We start from the raw sequence: 22,060 nt of genomic DNA on the forward strand, positions 1-22,060 counted from the left end.
AGTGTAAGAAATTGGAAAAAATGTATTTACAATTTTAGAAAATACTAATTTATTTTTCAATAGAATAAATTATATATTGAATAACAAAAGTTGTTATTGATTTCTCTTCACACTAACTAATACTCAACGATGGTGTTTCGGTACACTATGTTACCAAGAAATATTACTCGATCGATCTAATAACTTTTGGAATGACATAAGTTTATGAATTTAAAAATTTAGAAATCATTTCATAAAATGTGAAGTTTTAACAAGTAACAATGCTGATCATATTGTTTTGACTTCAAGAATGAATATGATATCAACAAATAAAATTGTCCCAAGTAAATTTCAACAAAACAAAAGTCCATAAGTATTGCTATTAATGGAAAATAAATCTATTTTAAAGACAAATACGATTTTTTTCTACGGATTTCCTAACTCGGTAAGTCGATGACTAATCCACCACATATTGATGCTCTATTTATTAAGGGTTTGTCACTAACTAATGGATTGTTATATACACAAGGCGAGATTCGAACACTAAATACTTGCTTAAACGGACAAATGAGATGATCATTCAACCAATTCAAATTGATTAAAATAAATATTAATTATTTTAAATATTTTTAAGTTGTAAAATATTTATAATAATAATAATTACTATAGATATTTTTTATTTAAATTTTAATAAAATTTTTTTATATAATTTTATGTATTATTCCATATAAAACACGGAAACATATATTAATAAATTGTTAATAATTAATAAAATTAAAGATTATATTAGATTTTAATTAATATAGTATTTTATATTTAAAAAATATTTTAAATTTATATTAGACTATAATTATATTTTAAAAAATTTATTTATAATTTATTTATTATTTTATAATAATACGATTTTTTTATTAAATTATAATTAAATCGATTAAATTAATAAATCAATAAATTAATGTCTAAAAGGATTCGATAATCGGTCCCGTATTTAGAATCTTGATATGATCATAGGAACGCAAATTGCCAAATTCCAAGTTCCAAAAGCCAAAGTGCGAAAGGGGCCACCTAAAACCAAAAGTAAAACACAAATAGCAATGGCATCTCACACTCGCAGACAGTGTTATGATGAAGAAGAAGATGCAATCACTAATTACTAATTAGCAAACGCACTATCAAGTATCAACAACCTGAAGTCCTGAACTGTCAACATAACATCCCACGTTCTCAACGTCCCTTATTCCTTCTCTCCTCGTTTTGATCGAATTCTCTCTCTCTCTCTCTCTCTTTCTCTCTCTCTTTCTCTCTCTCTCCAAACTTCAATTCTTCTCCCTCCCTTAGCTCAATGCTGCTCCAGATTTGTGCAGACCAGGGTATGCCCCTTCTCTCTTTTCCTTGGATCTCTCTCAGTATCATCTTTTCTTTCTTCTTTTGTGTTTCATGCTTTAGTTTTAGTATTTCACTATTTCTACTACCTACTTTACTTGCTTAATTCAAAAACTTGCCCAATGACAACTCAACCGAACAAAAACTAAAAAGGGGCAAGAAAAATTCAATTTTGAAATAAAGCGTGTCTTGAGCTCGTGAACTTGCAAGTCTTTTTATGATTGACTTTAATTGAATCTATGTAGACCGTGTCTTTTTTGGCTTATTCATGTTCAAAGCAATAATTTGGGGCCTAGGGTTTCTTCCCCACCCCCAAACACACACACACACAAAATAATATACATAAATAGAATTTAATGGCTTGGACTATCTGATTTTGTGTTTGTGGATTTGATGGCATACAGGGTGGTGGGGTAAATCTGTCAGGGTTATTTGATTACATTACTTGATTCTTTGGACTAGCTGTGATATCAATGGGGCGTGAAACGGTGAATGGATCATGGCTCAGTGCTTTCTGGCCAGCCTCCCGCAAGAGTGCATCAGAGGACAAGGCAGTGGTTGGAATTTTGGGGTCCGAAGTTGCGGGTTTGATGTTGAAGGTGGTTAATCTATGGCAGTCTTTGAGTGATGGGGAGGTGATGAGAATAAGGGAAGGGATAATGAACTCTGTTGGGGTCAAAATGCTGGTGTCTGATGACAATGATTTCTTAATGGAACTTTTGTTGAATGAGGTACTTGATAACTTCAGATCTCTTTCCCGGTCTGTGGCCAGGTTGGGTAAGAGATGTGTGGATCCTGTGTATCATCGATTTGAACATTTTGTTTCTAACCCAGCTCAAAATTATATCCATTGGTCTGGGTGGGAATATAAATGGAAAAAGATGGAGAGGAAGGTGAAGAAAATGGAAAAATTTATTGCCGCCATGATGCTGTATTCCCAAGAGCTTGAGGTACAGGCAGAGCTTGAACAAACTTTCAGGAGGATGCAGGCGAATCCTGAACTGCACAGAGCGAAATTGCTCGAGTTTCAGAAGAAGGTTGTGTTGCAGCGCCAAGAAGTGAGAAATCTGAAAGACATGTCTCCGTGGAATAGGAGTTATGATTATGTTGTTCGGTTATTGGCAAGATCTCTGTTTACAATATTGGAGAGGATCATACTTATTTTTGGGAAGCATCAGCTACCAACTATTCCACAACAAAATGATTCTCCCAATGGAAACACCAACAATTTTCTGCGTAGTCACTCCTTTTCTGCTCTTATGCATACTTCTGTCCATCCGTCAGAGAATGATCTCTATGGGTTGAATTCAGAAGCCATTGTTAGGAGGCCTGCATCAAACTCGGGCTTCATAGCTGACAAGAACAGACGAAAAAAGAAGCAGCATCAGACTCTCAATCCACCAGCTTTGTGTGGAAAAGACCTACATCCAGAAAGCAAGCAGTTAGTACATATTGGGGCCATCAGTGGTTGCATGTCTGTTGCAAACAATTCTCTTGTCATACAAAGCTGTTTGGTAAAGAATGGCGGTTCCATGAGGTTGACTGGTTTTCATATGAAAAGTATTGATAAAATGAAATCAGTGGAAAAATCCCCACTCTCTAACAGGATTAGAATATATTCGAAGATATTGGTGAACAACCGGTTAAAGCCTGCTCCATTTATGCTTGGTGATGCAGCTTTGGCCCTACATTACGCAAATCTGATTGTATTGATTGAGAGGGCAACGTCATCATTGCATCCAATTGATCACGAAACAAGAGATGATCTGTACAGTATGCTACCGACTACCATAAGAACCCTTCTGAGAGCTAAGCTTAAGCGTGATGCAAAAAACAGGCCTTTCTCGTTCTATGATGCCAACCTTGCAGCAGAATGGAGTGTGGTTCTTGCACAAATATTGGAATGGTTGGCTCCACTTGCACATAACATGATAAGGTGGCATTCTGAGAGAAATTTCGAGAAGGAGGATACAACTTTGAATGCAAATGTCTTCCTTGTCCAGACTCTACACTTTGCTAATCAGGCAAAGACTGAAGCTGCCATTACTGATCTTCTTGTTGCTCTCAACTATGTATGCAGGGTTGATAAAAAAGCAGACAATAGAGATACAATGGAATTTGCTGGCACTAGATCTTTAAATGGTGTTTGTTTAAGACAAAATAGAATGTACAATGTTCCTTTATGAACTTGGACGTTGCCCGTGTCCTGATGTTGAATTTCATCTGCTTTGTATAGCTGTATATCCTAATGGTTTGCAATGATGCATTACCAAATAGTAGTGGTATGTTAATTCTATTCTTAGGTTATATCTGTACGAACTAATATCTCTAATTCATTGATCGAGTTAGCATAGTATTTTCGTTTTCCAATATCATGGAGTTTTTAAGTTACCAGTTTTTTATTTGTTAGTGTTGCACTGCGTGTTTTATCATGTCTTGTTTTTGCTGCTCAGTGTATCAACTTTGACTGATCTCATTAACTCAAGTCGTTTCGTATAAATTAATCAGTTTACTTTGTGTCTTTCTAGCACACTACAAAACAAGATATAGGCAAGTGGTACTTTATGGGTAAATAATGAATAGTAAATTAGTAATTGTGTAACTAAGGGTCAATTTTGCTTATAAAAAAACAAAAAGGGACAAATTTTCATCAAACATTTGTCATGTATGTAATAGGAATAGGTCATCAAGAAATTAACTACCAAATAGAATTAGATTAAATTAAATCAGCAAGTTTGTGAAGTTGGGTTAGTCTATTGCTGCAAGCAGTGTGGGGAAAGAAAACTTGCAGCTGCAATTTACAAGTCTTGTTTGAATGGTTGGATGCAAGTTTACGGCCTAATTCTGGTTTTTGCGGTAATCACTTCCCCAAGAAATTTAACTTAAATCATTTATAAAAACTTAGTAAATTCCTTTACAATAGTAAATTCCTTCACGTCAGTCTAACACACCAATGAAATGAATTATGTATTCTTTACTATTTTATTCTTGTGGTTTCTTTATTTGTCTTTTTTTATTTATTTATTAGGGACAATTTTGACATTTGAATCTTTAGTAATGATGAAATTTTAAATTAGATTTTTTTTGTTTGATTTAGTTTGAACATTAATGTGAGAATTAGAATTCTCTTGAGAATTGAAAATTATACTTTTATTGTATTCCAAACCAAAGGAAAAAATTCTTTTCTTGTAAGAAATCTACTCTAAAAGTGTTCCAAACACACCCTATCCTCTCCATTTTTTTTGTCACTGGAGAGAATACAGTGTAATCTTCCACCTTCAATTCTTCAAGTGGGACCAAAAATAAATGAGAGAGAGAATGCAATGAAGGGTGAGATCTTCCACTGGATACCATCCAGTTTTTTTTCCACTGGAGAGGATCCACTCCCCTGTAAATGTGTAATATTGTTGACTTACATGGGAATCTACGACGATCTATATACTAAGTCTTGAAAGTTTGCACAATACCTCATAAATCATAATTCATAAACTCCCAATATTTAAACGAAAGCTAGATAGAATTTATGCAGTTATTTTCTATCCCAATGAAATTCATATAATTAGTTTTCATTCCATCCAAATTCTCCATCCGTATCCGCATCCAAAAGAAAAGATCCTTGAACTTGAAGTGAAAAAGAAAAAGAAAGAGAAAAAAGAAATAACAAAGAAACATAACAAAGAAAGAAAATCAAGATAAAGATAAAAGGTTGCAAAGTTCTGCGCATCAATGGTTAAAGAGCTAGTTATATGTCTGTGGTGTGATTGTCCAAAGATAGGGCTCGGGCGATTAGATCCGAGGGATGCTTCATCACCTAGTAACTTGGACCAACTGGTCTGGGATTACCGATCGAAAATTCATCATCAAGAGTTTCCTTGAGACAAAACACTTAGAAGTCCAAAGAGGCTATAAACATCGATGGTTGGGAGTTTAAAATCTTTAACTATATGGTTATGGTGCAACATATCAAGGAGTGGCTCGGGTAATTAGATCCAAGGGGTGCTTTATCACCCGATAACTTGAGCCAACTGGCCTGGGATTACCGATGGAACACCCATAATCAAGAGTTGCCTTTGAAAATGAAGCATTTAGAGTTATTAACCCGAAAAGCTCTCTGGTACAAAACAAGGATTCAAGGATTAACAAAAAGCTTAAAAGAAAGGTCTCGTAATATTATTTGAGCCTTAACTCTCAAGGATCCTCCATTCTTATGAATGCAAGACTCATTAAGGATAGAGAGAATTCAGGATGATCATTTGGGTTGCTAAACCCCACTTCTTAGAAAGGCATAAACTTCAGGAAGGATTTAATCTCACTCCATCTAATGCAATTCTTTTCTTATCTGTTTTCTTTTGCTTGAGGACAAGAAAAATATTAAGTTTGTTGTTGTGATGCATCCGCATCTTTAGTGTTTTTCCTTCATAATTTTATTTAATTAGCTAAAAATTCCTGTTGGATAAACAATGTTTTCATGATTAAATGAGCATTACTTTAAGTTAGTTGAATTCATTGATTATAGGAGAATTTAGAAGGACATTTTCAAGGAACAAAGAGGAAAGAGAGGCTAGGAGACATCAAACACAAGAAGCATATGAAAATGGAGAAAACAGAGACTTATGTCAAAGAACCTCTATTACAAATCCTACCCCTCTAAAAACTAAAAATAATAAACGATTAGGGGAAAATAAATTCTAATAACTCAACCCGTGAATATAATCTGCTATGCTCCTGTAGCTCCGCACTAAACCTTCGCACCTGTAGCCGAAAGGGGTGGAAATAGCGGGTAAGAACTGGGGAGATCTCAGTAGGGTCGAGGTTAAAAGTTAACTTCATTTTAATACCATAGCTGATAGCAATGGGCAACAAAATACATTTAGACTTAACAAATAAAGGACACAGAAATCAAGCAATTATATAGCACACCCATAATCACAAGAAACACACTCACAAACAAATATGCGCAAACAAGTATGATGCATGTCTATCCCTAGTGCAGGTAATGAGCTCATCTATCGGTTTCGACCCGCTCTCGACGTAACTCAGCAACCTTTGTCTGAGTTTAGTTTCCAGTGTCATAACCTTTGTAAGCAACCTCTGTCTTACAAGTGCGACTCTCTTGAACTGATGTATGCAAACATAACCTCTGTAAGCAACCTCTGTCTTACAGGTACGACCATCTCCTGGATTGGCCGATGTATCTCTGGAAAGCGAATCTCGGTGGACTCACCACCATATCTTTGCTCATTTTCAGCAGGTAAACAATTATCTCAGCTGGTTCTCAGTGCCAACCAATATCTCTGCTTATCCCCTTTTCTTTTCGTTCTTTCTTTCTGTTCTTTTCTGTTCTTTGCTCTCCTGTGGCAGAGGTTCTTTAGATTTTTTAATCTTTTCTTTTCTTTCTCTTTTATTTTCCTTGTTTTAATAGCAGAAATTATCTTTACACTCTTCCCTCCTCTCTCCCTAGATGTTTTATGAAGAGTGAATCATAAGATTCTTAACTTGTCTTTCTACAGCTTTCAAGTAGGTTACTATTTAACTCTTCTATTCTGTTATAGTACAAATTACAAATGTATAATATATTTCAAAAATACTGTGATAATAATCTTAATAAATTAATAACAATAATAATAATAATTTTCTTTATTACTCAAAACTTATAACTTAAGCTTTATTATTAAGCTTTTATAAATTATTCTGATTTTTTGACCTTTTTAAAATATTTACATTCTTATGCTAACATATTTTATAGTTTATTAAAATGTTCGTATATATATTATAATTACCAAAATAACCTTGAATCTTTTATAAAATACCTATTTTATCCCTGAACTTCACAATTATTATCCAAAATACCCCAAAAACATATATAATTACAAAACTAAGTTCAATTTTTATTAAATTACTATTTCAATCTCAAATATAAATCTTAATTTTCTGATTATAACTTTATCAAAGGACTGAATCTCATTTCCAAAATTTTTCAAGTTTTCATTTTAAGTTTTAAGTCCATTTTTTTTAAACTTCACTATTGCCAATTTTTCATTGTTTTTCATTTAATCTCTCGGCCATCAAACCTCATCAATTTTAGTCAATAATTCTCATTCACAACAGCCCCAAAATCATCAAAATAACCCCAGCTAGGTTACTCTTCATGGCCGAACCACACAAGCAACAACAATAATTCAACAAAATTTCAACATAAAACTCAATCAAACTCAACAATAATTAATCAAACAAACATTTACTTATAAAATTCACATTTGATCATTATAAAGTTAACAAACCCTACTTCTGTACGAAATCAAACCAATGGGACCTCCGGAAAAGTTTTTTGACTGAGTTGGTGAAGAAGAAAACGTCAGGAATCATTTGTGCTTCCTAGAACTCCAATTGACCGAACTCAGGGGGAAGAAGAGCTACGTCACTGTCAACTTCTATTGGACAAAAGTAACGCCAACGTGTACAGGAGGAGGATACGAACATTTTTACCAGATTAGATTTTTTATTGGAGTTACAAATCTCAAGAAATAGAGTGTCAAACGTTCATGGCCCATGAAGTTCCACACGGCCTTCTCTCTCCTTTTTTCTTTCTTCTTGGTTCGGTTAAGGAGAGGAAATGAGATGTTGATAGTGAGGATTAGTGAATAAGGGGGGTAGATGTCAACTATTCTCACACTTATTCATGCAAATTTTATGTTTTTAAGTTCCCTTCCTAATTTTGTGTTATGATTGAAAACATGTTTCCTAGGCCTTAAAATCACTAATTTTTAATCCTCTTTTATTATCATTCAATGCCGTGATTCGTGTGTTAAGTATTTTCAGGGTTTATAGGGCAGGAATGGCTTAGAAGATGGAAAGGAAGCATGTAAAAATGGAAGGAACACAAGGAATTGAAGATTTGAGAAGCTATTGGCGACGCGTACGCGTGACTTAAGAGTACACGTGACCGGTGCAGAAGACAAACGACGCGCACGCGTGGACCTTGCAGAGTTCAGATGACGGGTACGCGTGGTTGACGCGTACGCATGACAAGCGTCACGTGCTATATTAAATAGAATACGCTGGAGGTGATTTATGGGTTGCTTTTGACCCAGTTTCAGGCCCGAAAATGAAGACAAGAGGCTATAGAGTGGAGCTGGGACACATTTTTATTCAACTTTTCATTCATTCACACACATTAGGTTTATATGTAGGTTTTTAAGAGAGAGAGGCTCTCTCCTCTCTCTAGGTTTTAGGGTTTCTTTTAGTTTTATTTCTTCTCAAATTTAGATTTCCATCTTGCTTTAATTTAGTTTCTCTTCTACCTTTTATTATTCTAGCATCTCAGTTTATCTTCTCTTGTTGGTTTCTTCATTTTGTCCATTTAGTTTATGAACCCTTTGTTCCTTTCAATTTCCTTTTAATGCAATTTTAGGTTTTCATGTCTTTTTATGTTTGCCTTGGTTTCTCCTATTGTTGATTTCTTGCTTATGTTAGTCATAACTTTTATTAATTCTTGTATTTTATGATGTTTCTCTTTATTGCATTCTACGTGTTTGATGAAATGTTTCTTTTAGCTATAGATTAGAATTTTATGCTATTGGCTTGGGTTGGTAACTTGGGTGACCTAGAGTTTCTAATGTCCAAGTAGTTGATAATTTTTTGCAATTAACTCTAATGTCCTAGAGTTTCTAGTCTTTCACTAAATTAATTAGTGGAGTGGCTTCGACTTATGGACTAGGATCTGTTAAGCTCACTTGACCTTCCTCTACTTTTGGGGATGACTAAGTGGGAGTGATCCTCGTAATTATCATGTTGTGGTTAGTAACAAGGATAGTGATCCTTAACCATTAACCCTCGCCAAGACCTTTTTTTATCATTTGAGTTTCCTTTACTTTCTTGCAATTTCCATTTCTTGTCTCTTATTCTAAAACCCCAAAAAGAAGTACATCGTAACCAATAATAAACACACTTCCCTGCAATTCCTTGAGAGACGACCCGAGGTTTAAATACTTCAGTTAATTTTTATTGGGGTTTGTACTTGTGACAAATGAATTAAACATTGACCGAGGATAATTTGTTGGTTTAGAACTATACTTGCAACGCGATTTTATTGAGAAATTCTTTACCGACATTTTTCTTCAGTCAGCCTCGTGTCAGTTTTTAAAGCTGTTGAGTCAGCGATTCAAGTTATAAATATCCTAAACGGATAATTATAAAAACTGGATATATTAAAACACAAGTAATAATATATATGAGTTACTAATATAAATGACATTAGTAACATAATGATAAAAGATGTATAGTGAAGCATTAGCAAAGCTAAGTTCACCGAAGAGTACCGATATTTACCCATATCGGCGGATATCTAGCTCGATAATAAATTATTAACTAAACTTTACTTTTAAATTAAAAATATCAATTACTCAAATTAAAATATATAATTTTCATTATTTATAAATTACTAAAATTATACTTTTAATTATGTAAAATATTTCATCATAATAAAAATATATATAAGAATCTGAATTTAATTGAGCTCAAATAGTTATAAAATTAATTTAATTACTTTTAATAAAATATTTTCTAAAAATAAGGAACTCCAATTAATAAAATAAATTATAACTTATTTATATTTAGATTTTTCAAAAATGTGGGTCATTACGTGGATCCTTCACGTGCAATGTGGGATTATGGGACACTCTCAAGGGGCCTCAAACTAAGCCACTAAATATTTGATTCTTCATGACTTGTGTGGTTAATCAAATGCTCAACTTAGGCCCACCAATCACATCATTAATTGAGGATTAGCAAAAAGAAAAGAGCGAGAGCTTTGCTGGAGGAAAACATTTATGAAGAGTATTTGATTTTGCTTTAATTTTGATTTTGTTTTGAGTTGAATTTGAAATTTGTTTAGGGTTAGTATTTAAGGAGAGAAGCAACTTGATGAGTGGATATTTTATAAACTTTTTGACATCATTTTCATATAGTTTTTGTTATGTTTGGTTTAAGTTTTATTAAGTTTTCGTAGGTTTTAGTGTAAAATTTACATTTTTGGATTCTACTTTGAGTTTTTGTATTTTTATACAATTTCAGGTATTTTTTGGCTGAAATTGAGGAGCTGGAGCAAAAGTCTGATTCAGAGGCAGAGAAAGTGCTGTAGATGCTGTCAAGACCTGACTTCCTTGCACTCGAAAGAGCTTTTCTGGAGCTACAGAAGTCCAAATAGAGCGTTCTCAATGGCTTTGGAAAGCTAACATTCAGAGCTTTCCAGCAATATTAAATAGTTCATACCTTGCTTCAGAATTGAAGGCCCAAAATTGGCATTCAACGCCAGCTAGCTACCCCAGTCCAGGCGTCCAACGCCCACAAAGGAGTGGCTAGCGTCCAACGCCCGTAAAGGTGTCCCTAGCCAGCGTTCAACACCCAAGGAGCATCCTAGCATGTGGCTTAGTCTTTTGCTCAGCCCAAACACTCACCAAGTGTGCCCCGGAAGTGGATTTTCACACTAAAAGACTGTTTTACCCTTCTTATGTAATCCTTAGTCATTAGTTTAGTATTTAAAGGATATTCTACATCATCTCTCCTGGCATTTCTTGAACCTTTCATTGTATTTCTCTATCAGTATGAGTTTCTAAACCTCCTAGGTTGAGGCTAGGAGCTTTGCTGAGTTTTATGGATTAATAAAAGTACTACTGTTCTATTCTCAATTCGTGTTTGATTCTATTCTAAGATGTATCTACGTTGTTCATCCTTATGAATACGTTGAACAGGCACAAGGTTATCTCATTCTACATGGGTTTGGAGTGAGTCTTTCATCAGACAACAATGAACCACTAGCTTGATTATACATCTCTTAGACGGCTAATCCACGACTTCGTTGGGGACTTCTCGAGACACCAGTGATGAAGGGATTTTTGTCAGTAAAGAATTTCACAAATGAAATCTTGTTGCAAGTATAGTTTCTAAATCAACAAATAGTCCTCTCATGCAAAAAAATTGTTTGTCACAAGTACAATCCCAATAAAAATAACCGAAGTATTCAAACCTCGGGTCATCTCTCAAAGGAATTACAGGGAAGTGTTCTTGTTATTGGTTATGGGACAGTATATTTTGGGGTTTTGAATAAGGGACATGAAAAATAAATGGCAAGAAAGTAAAAGAAACTCTAATAATAAAAAGTTCTTGGCAAGAAATGATGGTTAAAGATCTTTATCTTTGTCACTAACCATAATATGATAATTGCAAGGATTAATCTCATTGAGTCATCCTCTAACAAGTAAAGGAAAGTCAAATGAGCTACAGCAATCCTAATCTATAAGTCCTAACCTTCTCACTAATTAAGTTAGGGAAGGCTGGAGTCAATGGATACCAATCATCAACACTTGGACATTAGTAACTCAAGTTCACCTAAGCTACCATCCCAAGTTAAGAACATAAAAACCTACTCTAACATCCTTCCAAGCATTTTGTCAAACACTTGGAAGGCATAAAAGGAAAGCAAACTAAGATTGCAAGAAAAGTAAATCTACAACTACTAACTGCAAGGAATTAAACAACAACAACTCAAATCAATAATAAAGGAACATTAAACACAAATTGCATGAAAAGGAAAACAGAGGAAACAAGAGTGCATCAATAACAAAGTAAACAGTTACAAGAATAAAATGCTAAACTAGAGAAAGCAAAGGTAGAAGAACAAGAAATTGTAAAGGAAAAGTAAATCAAAGCATGAATTAAACCTAGATCTAAGAAATTCTAATCTACATCTAACCTAATTCTAGAGAGAAGAGAGAGCTTCTCTCTCTAGAAACTAACTAAAGCATGATGAAAAATAAACTATGTGCTTCTCCCTTGACTCCTCTTTGCATGTAATAGGCTCAGAAAATGAGTTGGATCTGGGCCTGGGAAGCCCAGAATTTGCCCCCAACGTTTTCACTTTAATGAAGCCACGTGCGAGCATCGACGTGTACGCATGGGTCACGCGTACGCTTCGCTTGGAATTTTATGTTCCACGCGTAGGCGTCATGTACGCGTACGCATCGCCATGCGACTTGTAACGACCCAACTCCCAATATGCCATGGTCATACAAGAAGCTAAGTGTTACTAACTTATCCTTCCTAATTATTATTTATTCTTTAATATATGAGCCTGTTCCTTGTTAGAGCGATGCCAATTTTACGAGTAACTTTTTTTTTGTTGCGGATGTTCAGGTAAAATAAACAAGCATACATTGAGAGTAATAGAAAAGCGGCATAAAGAAACATAGAAATATAGCTGATAATATACATCATGTACACTATAACAAAACATGTAGCGTTTACACAAGATCAAGTCAGTTTACATCCTCGTCATCCTACGTAGCTAATATTTACACGACACTCCCAGGGCCTGGCCCATACAAAAAGCCACTAAGCTGGCGCCCAGGCTAGCCTAACCACTATATAGCTCCTAGCTCTCGGGTGTACTAACACAAGTGAGAGACTAACTATCAGATAATGTCAGACTAGAGTGTCATCAAAAGAATGCCCCTTCCGCAGTCAAACTATATCTACACGTGGCCGTTCGGAGAATCGCCGTGAGGCTCATCCATCTCCTCATTCTGCTCTATCTCTATCTTAGGATCCTCCTCCTCCTCCTCCTCGTCCGCAGCTACATCTATACCCTCAGATCCACCAGAAACACTGCTGTCACTATGTACAAAACCGTTCGCGAGCACAGGTCCGTTCGCATTTATAGGAGCCACTCCACCGTCCGGTAGTGCCGGCTCATCAGGCTGTGGCAAGTCGGGGATCGGGTCAGGGGGAAAATCCCACTCTGGTGGTATCACAGGTATGTAGTCACCAGCTAACTCAGGCTCATCAGGAATGATAGGCTCAGGTACCGCCTCATTCAAAGGTTGAGCTGGTATAGGGTGCTCAGGATCATCAGAAAAAGGGTGTCCATGTGCGTCAGGATGTAACCAGGATAAGGGAAAGTCATAAGGAGCATCAGGGTCAAAATGCGAGCTAGACAGAGGATGTTGAAAAGCTCGATTAGGTAACGCATATCGTCTAATACGAGGCTCCAATCCCATGATAAAGTAACTGTGATATACCGGATCCTCATAGACGTAAGGGTCCTCGAACTCATAGAAGATCACGCCCGTCTCCATCTGAGGGGGAGGAAGGGAGAGAAGGGGTAAGAACTAGGGAGTTCTTAGTAGGGTCGGGGTTGTTAGTTACGTTCATTTATTCATTTTTGATTAGCAGATGGATAATAGAATACAGTAATGTAGTAAACAGAAATTAAAAATAGATAGAAAAACAAAGAACAGAACACAAGCAGGAGAATACAAGAAGCTAAAGCACAGACATAGCACTCAAGCAAACAAACATAAAGAAATAGATCACTCACAAGTAGGAATGCAACAGAGAATAATGCGCAGACAAGAATGATGCATGTCTAGTCCTAGTGCAGGTAATGAGCTCATTTGTCGGTTTCTACCCACTCCCGACGTAACCCAGCATTACCATCCGGATATGGCTTTCCTGTTGGCTATACCCCTGTGTATAGAAAATAACCCCTCTACCACCACAGGGTCCACTGCACGCAGGAAATAACACATCTGCCACTGCAGGGATGTATGCCGAAACACCTTCTGTATACAGGAAATAACCCCTCTGCCACTACAGAAATGGAACAGGTGGTCACGGTACTTTGTAGCAGGAAATAACCCCTCTGCCTTACAGAAATAAAATATGGATCTGTACCGCAGGAAAGCGTTTCTCAGTGGTTGCACCATTATCTATCTGACTGCCTCAATGCAGCAGATGAACATATAGATATCTCTGAGGTTGCCTTAATGCAACAAATGACCTCTCAATAGGTCCTCTAATCTTTATCATATTACTCTCTTCGCTTTGTCTCTTTATTCTGCTCTGTTTGTTCTTTTCTCTGCACTTCTTTACTTTATTCTGCTTTCTCTGTTTAACGTATGTATTTAAAGCTTATGTAAATTTTGGTATGATTAGTTAGCCTGCCCCAAGTATAGGTTCATTAAGTCTATACTGAAACAGTTTAACTTTTCATGTAATACCTAACCCTATTCGCAATTCAAGGACTAACTATGTTGCCCTAGTTCGTTCACTAGTCTCTGTCTATTTTTCTGTCATTAAAACTTTACAGACTCTTTCTTCGATTTTTATCTTTTCTTCAACTTTTATCTTTTATTTATCTTTGCCTCACTAATATGTTTTTACCACTCCCTAAGTGTTTTATGAAGGTAATTATGAGATTCTGCGCTTAAAGTTGTCTTTCTAAAGCTTTTACAAAAAACTGCATTTTTCGCATTATTTTATTATTTTTATTAAAATATTATTTTTAATTAAATATTATTATTTAATATTTTATTATTTTTTATTATTTTATCATTAAATTTTCGAAAATTAACTTACTTTTACTTTTAACTTTTAAAATTCACTTTTTACCACCCGTAACTTTTAATATTTCTACTTTTACCACCCCAACTTTCAGAAATTACCAAACAACCTCTTAAACACCAAAAATTTTACTTCCTTGCCATTTTTAAGATCTAAGGCCTGTTCTTCATTGTTCTTCATCACACTCAAAGTGTTCTTCATGTTCTTCATAAATTCTTCAGATTCTTTCTCTGTTTTTACCCGTTTTTCAGTCTTTTCAGCAACCGATTTTTACTATAATTCATAATAAATTAGCAGCCACTAAAACCCCATCTTTTCTACATGATTTTAACACAAATTGAACCTCAATTTAAGCTTAGCATTTCGTTTTTCTAGCTGCCCAAGAACATGAACTTTAAAGCTTGAATTTCATCAAATTTCATCAAAATTTTACCAAATTTTCACCAAGAATCAATCATATATGCAACCAATTTTTAGCACAGCCAAATAATACAACATTCACACAACTCAAACACAAATAATCAAGATTAATTTCGTGACACCCTACCTGGTTTTGCTGCTCCTAATTCGATTAAACTTTCAGGTGGTCCTTAAGCACTTTTTCCTCCTAAATCACATCAAGAAAACACATATTTAAGCATGTTTCCTTGAAACCGAATCAAAAGAGAGATGGTGCAGCCAACTCACCTTGATCCCAGCCTTGATAAGTCATATGATCATGTAGAGAAAGAAGAGAGGATCATTTTGGTCGGATTGGAATTTTGATTTGAGTTTTAGTTCAGCAGAAATCAAGCTTTGAAGATTTGGAACTAAGAACTTTTCTCTCTTTTTTCTCTACCTATTTTCGGCCACAAATTGAAAATGAGCCAGCCTTGGGGGTTTTGGGGGTGTAGGGTGAGTTTTGATTGGTTGGGTTGGAGGTGGATTAAAATAATATTAAAATATCTCAGGTGTATAACTACTAAAACTAGATGTATCGGAACACTTGCAAAAACATCTCTAAAAATTATTTTCTGAGCTACTAGCATAAATGACACTAGTAACATATTTATTATGAGAATAATACATGAATAATGAGGCCTTAGCATTGCTAAAGTCATTAGAGAGTGCTGTTGCTAAGCTGCACCAGTAAATTGTGAACCCGGTTAAACCGGTTTTTCTGTTTTTAACTAAAACTGATCAGGTAACCTTATAATATCATTCAAGAAGATTCTAATACTAATATAATGATAATATCATCCTATTATCTCTCTTCTCTCATAAATCGGGTCCGGTTTGTCAAACTAAGACTATTTACGAAAAACCGAATCAAAACTCCTAACCGATACAGTTCAAAAACTAGGTTCTTCGCGACCGCGTTATCGGGCTTGTCTCGGAAAAGGTTCTAACTTAAAGATGACATAATGACAATGAGGATTGAGATACTTGATGATATATCAAATGTTTTTCCCTTACTGATCTTCCAGAGAAATTCGTACTTTCAGAAAAGATCTCACGTACTCGAAAATCGGGGTTGTTACATTCTACCCTCCTAACAGAAAATTTTGCCCTCAAAATTTCAGTTACCTGAGAATAGATGCGGGTAATCAGCTTTCATCTTATCTTCCAGTTCCCAAGTGTGTTCTTCTCCTTTTTGTCCCCAAGCTACTTTGACTAAGCAAACAGTCTTGCCTCTCAGCTGCTTATCACTTCTTTCTACGATATGAGTTGGTGATGCTTGATATGTCAAATCGTTTCGTAACTGTACTGTCTCTGGTTGTAAAATGTGACTCTCGTCGGGAATATATTTCTTAAGTTGCGAGACATGAAAAACATCATGAAGGCTTGATAGATATGGAGGAAGGGCTACTTGATAAGCTACTAGACCGATTCTTTTAAGTATTTGGAAAGGTCCTATATATCGAGGGTTAAGCTTTTTAGTCTTAAGGGCTCTACCTATTCCAGTAGTCGGGGTTACTTTAAGAAAAACATGGTCTCCCTCACTAAACTCTAAGGGTCTACGTCTATTATCGGCATATCTCTTTTGACGGCTCTGTGCTGTCTGGATCTTCTGGCGGATCTCCTTTATCTTCTCAGTAGTTTCTTGCACTAAGTCTGGACCTAAGACACTAGCTTCTCCATCGTCATTCCAACACAATGGTGTCTGACATCTCCTTCCGTAGAGAGCTTCATATAGTGCCATCCCGATACTTTGTTGGTAACTGTTATTGTAGACGAACTCGACCAATGGCAAATACCTATCCCAACTGCCTTGGTTATCCATCACACAAGATCTTAGCATGTCTTCTAATGTCTGGATTGTCCGCTCTGATTGTCCATCTGTCTGAGGTTGGTATGCTGTACTCATATGTAATTCTGTTCCCAATGCTTTCTGGAAAGCTCCCCAGAATTTGGAAGTAAACCTCGGATCTCGATCTGAAACAATTGATGAAGGTATTCCGTGCAATCGTACGATTTCCTGAATATATATCCGTGCCAGCCTTTCTAATGTATAGTCAACTCGAATCGGAAGGAAGTGCGCTGATTTTGTCAACCTGTCCACAATTACCCAAATGGCATCGTGTCCTGTTGAGGTCCTTGGCAATCCCGTGACAAAATCCATAGTAATCTGCTCCCATTTCCATTGTGGTATTTTTAAGGGTTGTAGGGTTCCTGACAGTTTCTGGTGTTCCACCTTCACCTTCTGGTAGGTTAAACATTTTGAGACATAATCAGTTACCTCTTTCTTCAAGCCCGGCCACCAGAACATTTGTTTCAAATCTTGATACATCTTTGTTACTCCAGGATGCATAGAAAATCTACTCTGAAGAGCTTCTACAAGAATCCCTTGCCGTAAATCTCCAGAGCTAGGCACACAAATTCTGTTCTTGTATCTCCAGAGGCTGCTACGATCTAGTCTTACAGCTTCTGGTTCCTCTACTTTCATTCGTCTCAGCATCGTCATCATTTCTGAATCCTGTGCTTGTGCTTGCTGAATTCTAATATTAAAATCTAGTGTTATATGCAATTGGGCCAAACGGACTCCACTTGACGTCTCAGTCATAGCCAACTTAAGGTCCTCAAATTCCGCGAGTAACTTTTCTTCCTTTATCATCATCCAAGAGATATTCAAATTCTTCCTGCTCAAAGCGTCTGCCACCACGTTCGCTTTTCCTGGGTGATAACTTAACTTAAAATCATAGTCCTTGAAGAACTCCATCCACCTTCGCTGTCACATATTAAGATCCTTCTGGTCAAAGATATACTTTAAACTTTTGTGGTCAAAGAAAACTTCTAGTTGAGCGCCATACAAATAGTGTCTCCAGATCTTCAGAGCAAACACTACTGCAGCCAATTCCAAGTCATGCGTCGGATAATTTCGTTCATGAGGTCTCAGCTGCCGGGAAGCATAAGCCACCACATTTTTGTCTTGCATCAGCACACATCCAAGTCCTTTATGAGAGGCGTCACAGTATACTTCAAAAGGTTTCTGCGGGTCGGGTAGTACTAATACAAGTGCAGTTGTTAACTTCTCCTGAAGCATCTTGAAACTTCTATCACACTCAGCCGTCCAAACGAATGGAACTTCCTTTCATGTAAGGTAAGTCAGAGGTAAGGCTATCTGTGAAAACCCTTTAATAAACCTCCGGTAATATCCAGCAAGTTCGAGAAAACTCCAAACTTCTGTAACGGTCGTAGGTGGTTCCCATTGCACTACTGCTTAAATTTTTGAAGGATCCACTGCAATTCCTCCCTGTGATATAACATGTCCCAAAAATGCCACCTTCTCTGTCCAGAACTCGCACTTTGATAGTTTAGCATATAACTTCCAAGTCCTTAGTATCTGCAATACAGTCCTTAGATGCTCTTCATGCTCTCTTTCTGTCTTCGAATAGATGAGAATATCGTCTATGAAGACTACTACGAACTGATCAAGGTACGGACGGAAAATACGATTCATGTAATCCATGAAAATCGCAGGAGCATTAGTTAGTCCAAATGACATAACCGTATACTCATAGTGACCATATCGAATTCTAAATGCAGTCTTCGGTATATCTGACTCTTTCACTCGAATCTGGTGATAGCCCGATCGCAAATCAATCTTCGAAAACACAGTTGCACCTTTTAACTGATCCATCAAATCATCTACTCGTGGAAGTGGGTACTTGTTCTTGATAGTGACTTTATTTAACTGTCGGTAATCTACACAAAGTCGCATTCCACCATCCTTCTTCTTTACTAGCAACACCGGAGCTCCCCAAGGTGATGCGCTGGGACGAATAAATTTTTTTCCAAGTAGCTCATCCAATTGCTTCTTCAACTCTGCAAGTTCCAGTGGTGACATCTGGTACGGTGCTATGGAAATTGGTCCGGTTCCAGGTACAAGTTCAATGCTGAATTCTATCTCTCGCTGAGGAGGAAACTCAGGTATGTTGTCCGGGAAAACATCAGGAAATTCCTTCACCACTCGGATTCGTTCTAAGCTTAGTTCACTATCATTCGAGCTAGCCGCTAACAGAACGTACCCCTCACAATCACTCCCGTCTAATGCAACTCTTACAGAATTTAGATATAAAGTATGAGACAGAAATGGTTTAATATCTAAACTATCAGACGGAATAACAGTAGTTCTTTCATAGCAATCAAGGAAAACATCATACTTAGATAACCAATCTAACCCTAGAATAACTTCTAAACCACATGGAGGCAAACAGATTAGATCATGTATAAAAGTTCTGTTCCTAATAGTGAATGGTACTTGCAGGCACACTAAACTAGTCAAAGCATTTTGGGATGCAGGTGTATGGACAATCAGATCAAAGTTTAACTCAGAGAAATCTAGTCCCAACTCACAAGCAACAGTTAAAGAAACAAAGGAATGCGATGCACCCGAGTCATACAGTACAGTTAGAAATCGATCTTTGACAATACACTGACCTTGGATCAGGGCGTCTGATTGCATAGCATCATCAGCAGTCATGGCAAACACTCGACCTTGTTGCTGGGTTCGTATTGGATTTCGAGAAAGTCCTTTTGGGCAACTCCTCGCCAAGTGTCCCGGTTCCCCACAATTGTAACAAGTAAATGTTCTAATTTGGCAAGGCCTGGTACCATGATCCTTTCCACACTGCCTACATGCAGTATTCACCTGTGCCTGTTGAGGTCGTTTACCATTATCCTGCCTTGGTCTACCTCCGTTTCCACCCGTAAGGCGAGCAGGAATGTTACCAGCTTGTGGGTTCCTTCGCTGTGGCACACCAGGTGTCTTGAAGTTTGTCCTTCGTGGTTGCCAATTATAACTATTGTAGTTCCTTGGTGAAAATCCTTGACGACTTGCTTTAGAGGCAATTACCTTCTTAGCACATTCTTCCACTAACTTACACTTATTAACCAGCTCAGCAAAATTTTGTATCTCCAATGGAACTACTGAACTCATCAGATCCTCACGAAGGCCCCCTTCGAACTTCAAACACTTCCATTCTTCAAAGTCAGCAGGATTCCCTTGGCAGATCTAGGAGAAACGGCACAAGTCATCAAACTTACGGGCATATTCTGCAACAGTTGTGTTACCCTGTTTCAGCTGCATAAGTTCCATCTCCTTAGCGTCACGAGCTGCCCTCGGAAAATACTTCTTATAAAATTCATCCTTAAAAGTATTCCAAGGAATATCGCCTTCATCTTATTGCAACAGTCGCTGTATCCCCTGCCACCAATGCTCAGCTTCTCCTTCCAACATATAAGTAGCAAACTCCACGTGTTGGCCTTCCAGAACATTCTGCGCTCGCAGTGATCGTTCAATAGCTTGAAACCAGTTGTCAGCATCAGTCGCAACGACTGTACCTTTAAACTTAGGCGGTTTAACATTCAGAAAAGTCGCAAGGGTCATAGGTCTTTCGAGATGCCCCAAGTTATTCTCATCATTTCCACTATCTTCCCCATGCTCATTCTCATTCCCGTTTCTCACTCCAAGACGATCAACAGCCCTAGCCGCTGCTACTGCAGCCTCACGCACTGCCTCAGCCACAGCGTTCATGGTAGTCATAAACGTCTCCTGTTCCCTCTCGTAGTTAACATTAGGAATTCCTTCCCGTACGCCTCGTCTCCGTGAACCCATCGTGGTCCTGTTCACACCAAACAATCATTATTAAGGTGATCAGTCTTAACACTTCAAGTCAAGTGTGAACACTCCCAGAATGAAAACACAGAGACAATCATCTAACACATATCACATAGATATCCTATAAGCATGAGACACACAACAGAGTATGCAATGAAGCATAGTCAGTCCACTCCCCAGGCTCTATTAGGAAAGAACTGCTCTGATACCAACTTGTAACGACCCAACTCCTAGTATGCCATGGTCATACAAGAAGCTAAGTGTTACTAACTTATCCTTCCTAATTATTATTTATTATTTAATATATGAGCCTGTTCCTTGTTAGAGCGATGCCAATTTTATGAGTAACTTTTTTTTTGTTGCAGATGTTCAGGTAAAATAAACAAGCATACATTGAGAGTAATAGAAAAGCGGCATAAAGAAACATAGAAATATAACTGATAATATACATCATGTACACTATAACAAAACATGTAGCGTTTACACAAGATCAAGTCAGTTTACATCCTCGTCATCCTACGTAGCTAATATTTACACGACACTCCCAGGGCCTGGCCCATACAAAAAGCCACTAAACTGGCGCCCAGGCTAGCCTAACCACTATATAGCTCCTAGCTTTCGGGTGTACTAACACAAGTGAGAGACTAACTATCAGATAATGTCAGACTAGAGTGTCATCAAAAGAATGCCCCTTCCGCAGTCAAACTATATCTATACGTGGCCGTTCGGAGAATCGCCGTGAGGCTCATCCATCTCCTCATCCTGCTCTATCTCTATCTCAGGATCCTCCTCCTCTTCGTCGTCCGCAGCTACAGCTATACCCTCAAATCCACCAAAAACACTGCTAATTTGTCGGTTTCTACCCGCTCCCGACGTAACCCAGCATTACCAGCCGGATATGGCTTTCCTGTTGGCTATACCCCTGTGTACAGGAAATAACCCCTCTGCCACCACAGGGTCCACTGCACGTAGGAAATAACACATCTGCCACTGCAGGGATGTATGCCGAAACACCTTCTGTATACAGAAAATAACTCCTCTGCCACTACAGAAATGGAACAGGTGGTCACGGTACTCTGTAGCAGGAAATAACTCCTCTGCCTTACAGAAATAAAATATGAATCTGTACCGCAGGAAAGCGTTTCTCAGTGGTTGCACCATTATCTATCTGACTGCCTCAATGCAGCAGATGAACATATA

The 22,060-nt window shown here is 37.1% G+C and overlaps 1 protein-coding gene across 2 annotated transcripts; it reads left to right on the plus strand.

The window, feature by feature from the left end:
• The first annotated feature begins 963 nt into the window (after nt 1-963).
• On the plus strand, nt 964-3,732 carry LOC107624650 (protein PSK SIMULATOR 1). Of its 2 annotated transcripts, none has more exons than XM_016327105.3 (2): nt 964-1,349; nt 1,767-3,732. In XM_016327105.3, exon 2 carries the CDS (start codon nt 1,836-1,838, stop codon nt 3,546-3,548), a length of 1,713 nt encoding a protein of 570 aa, XP_016182591.1. In that variant the 5' UTR covers nt 964-1,349; nt 1,767-1,835; the 3' UTR covers nt 3,549-3,732. The 2 variants fall into 2 exon arrangements, with proteins under 2 accessions (XP_016182591.1, XP_088347383.1); XM_088491257.1 differs by having other exon boundaries at nt 1,002-1,349; nt 1,825-3,732.
• Nucleotides 3,733-22,060: the final 18,328 nt, after the last annotated feature.

The sequence above is a fragment of the Arachis ipaensis genome, chromosome B6 (genome assembly GCF_059453495.1).
Source record: "Arachis ipaensis isolate K30076 ecotype BB chromosome B6, ASM5945349v1, whole genome shotgun sequence".
Taxonomy (NCBI): Eukaryota; Viridiplantae; Streptophyta; class Magnoliopsida; order Fabales; family Fabaceae; genus Arachis; species Arachis ipaensis.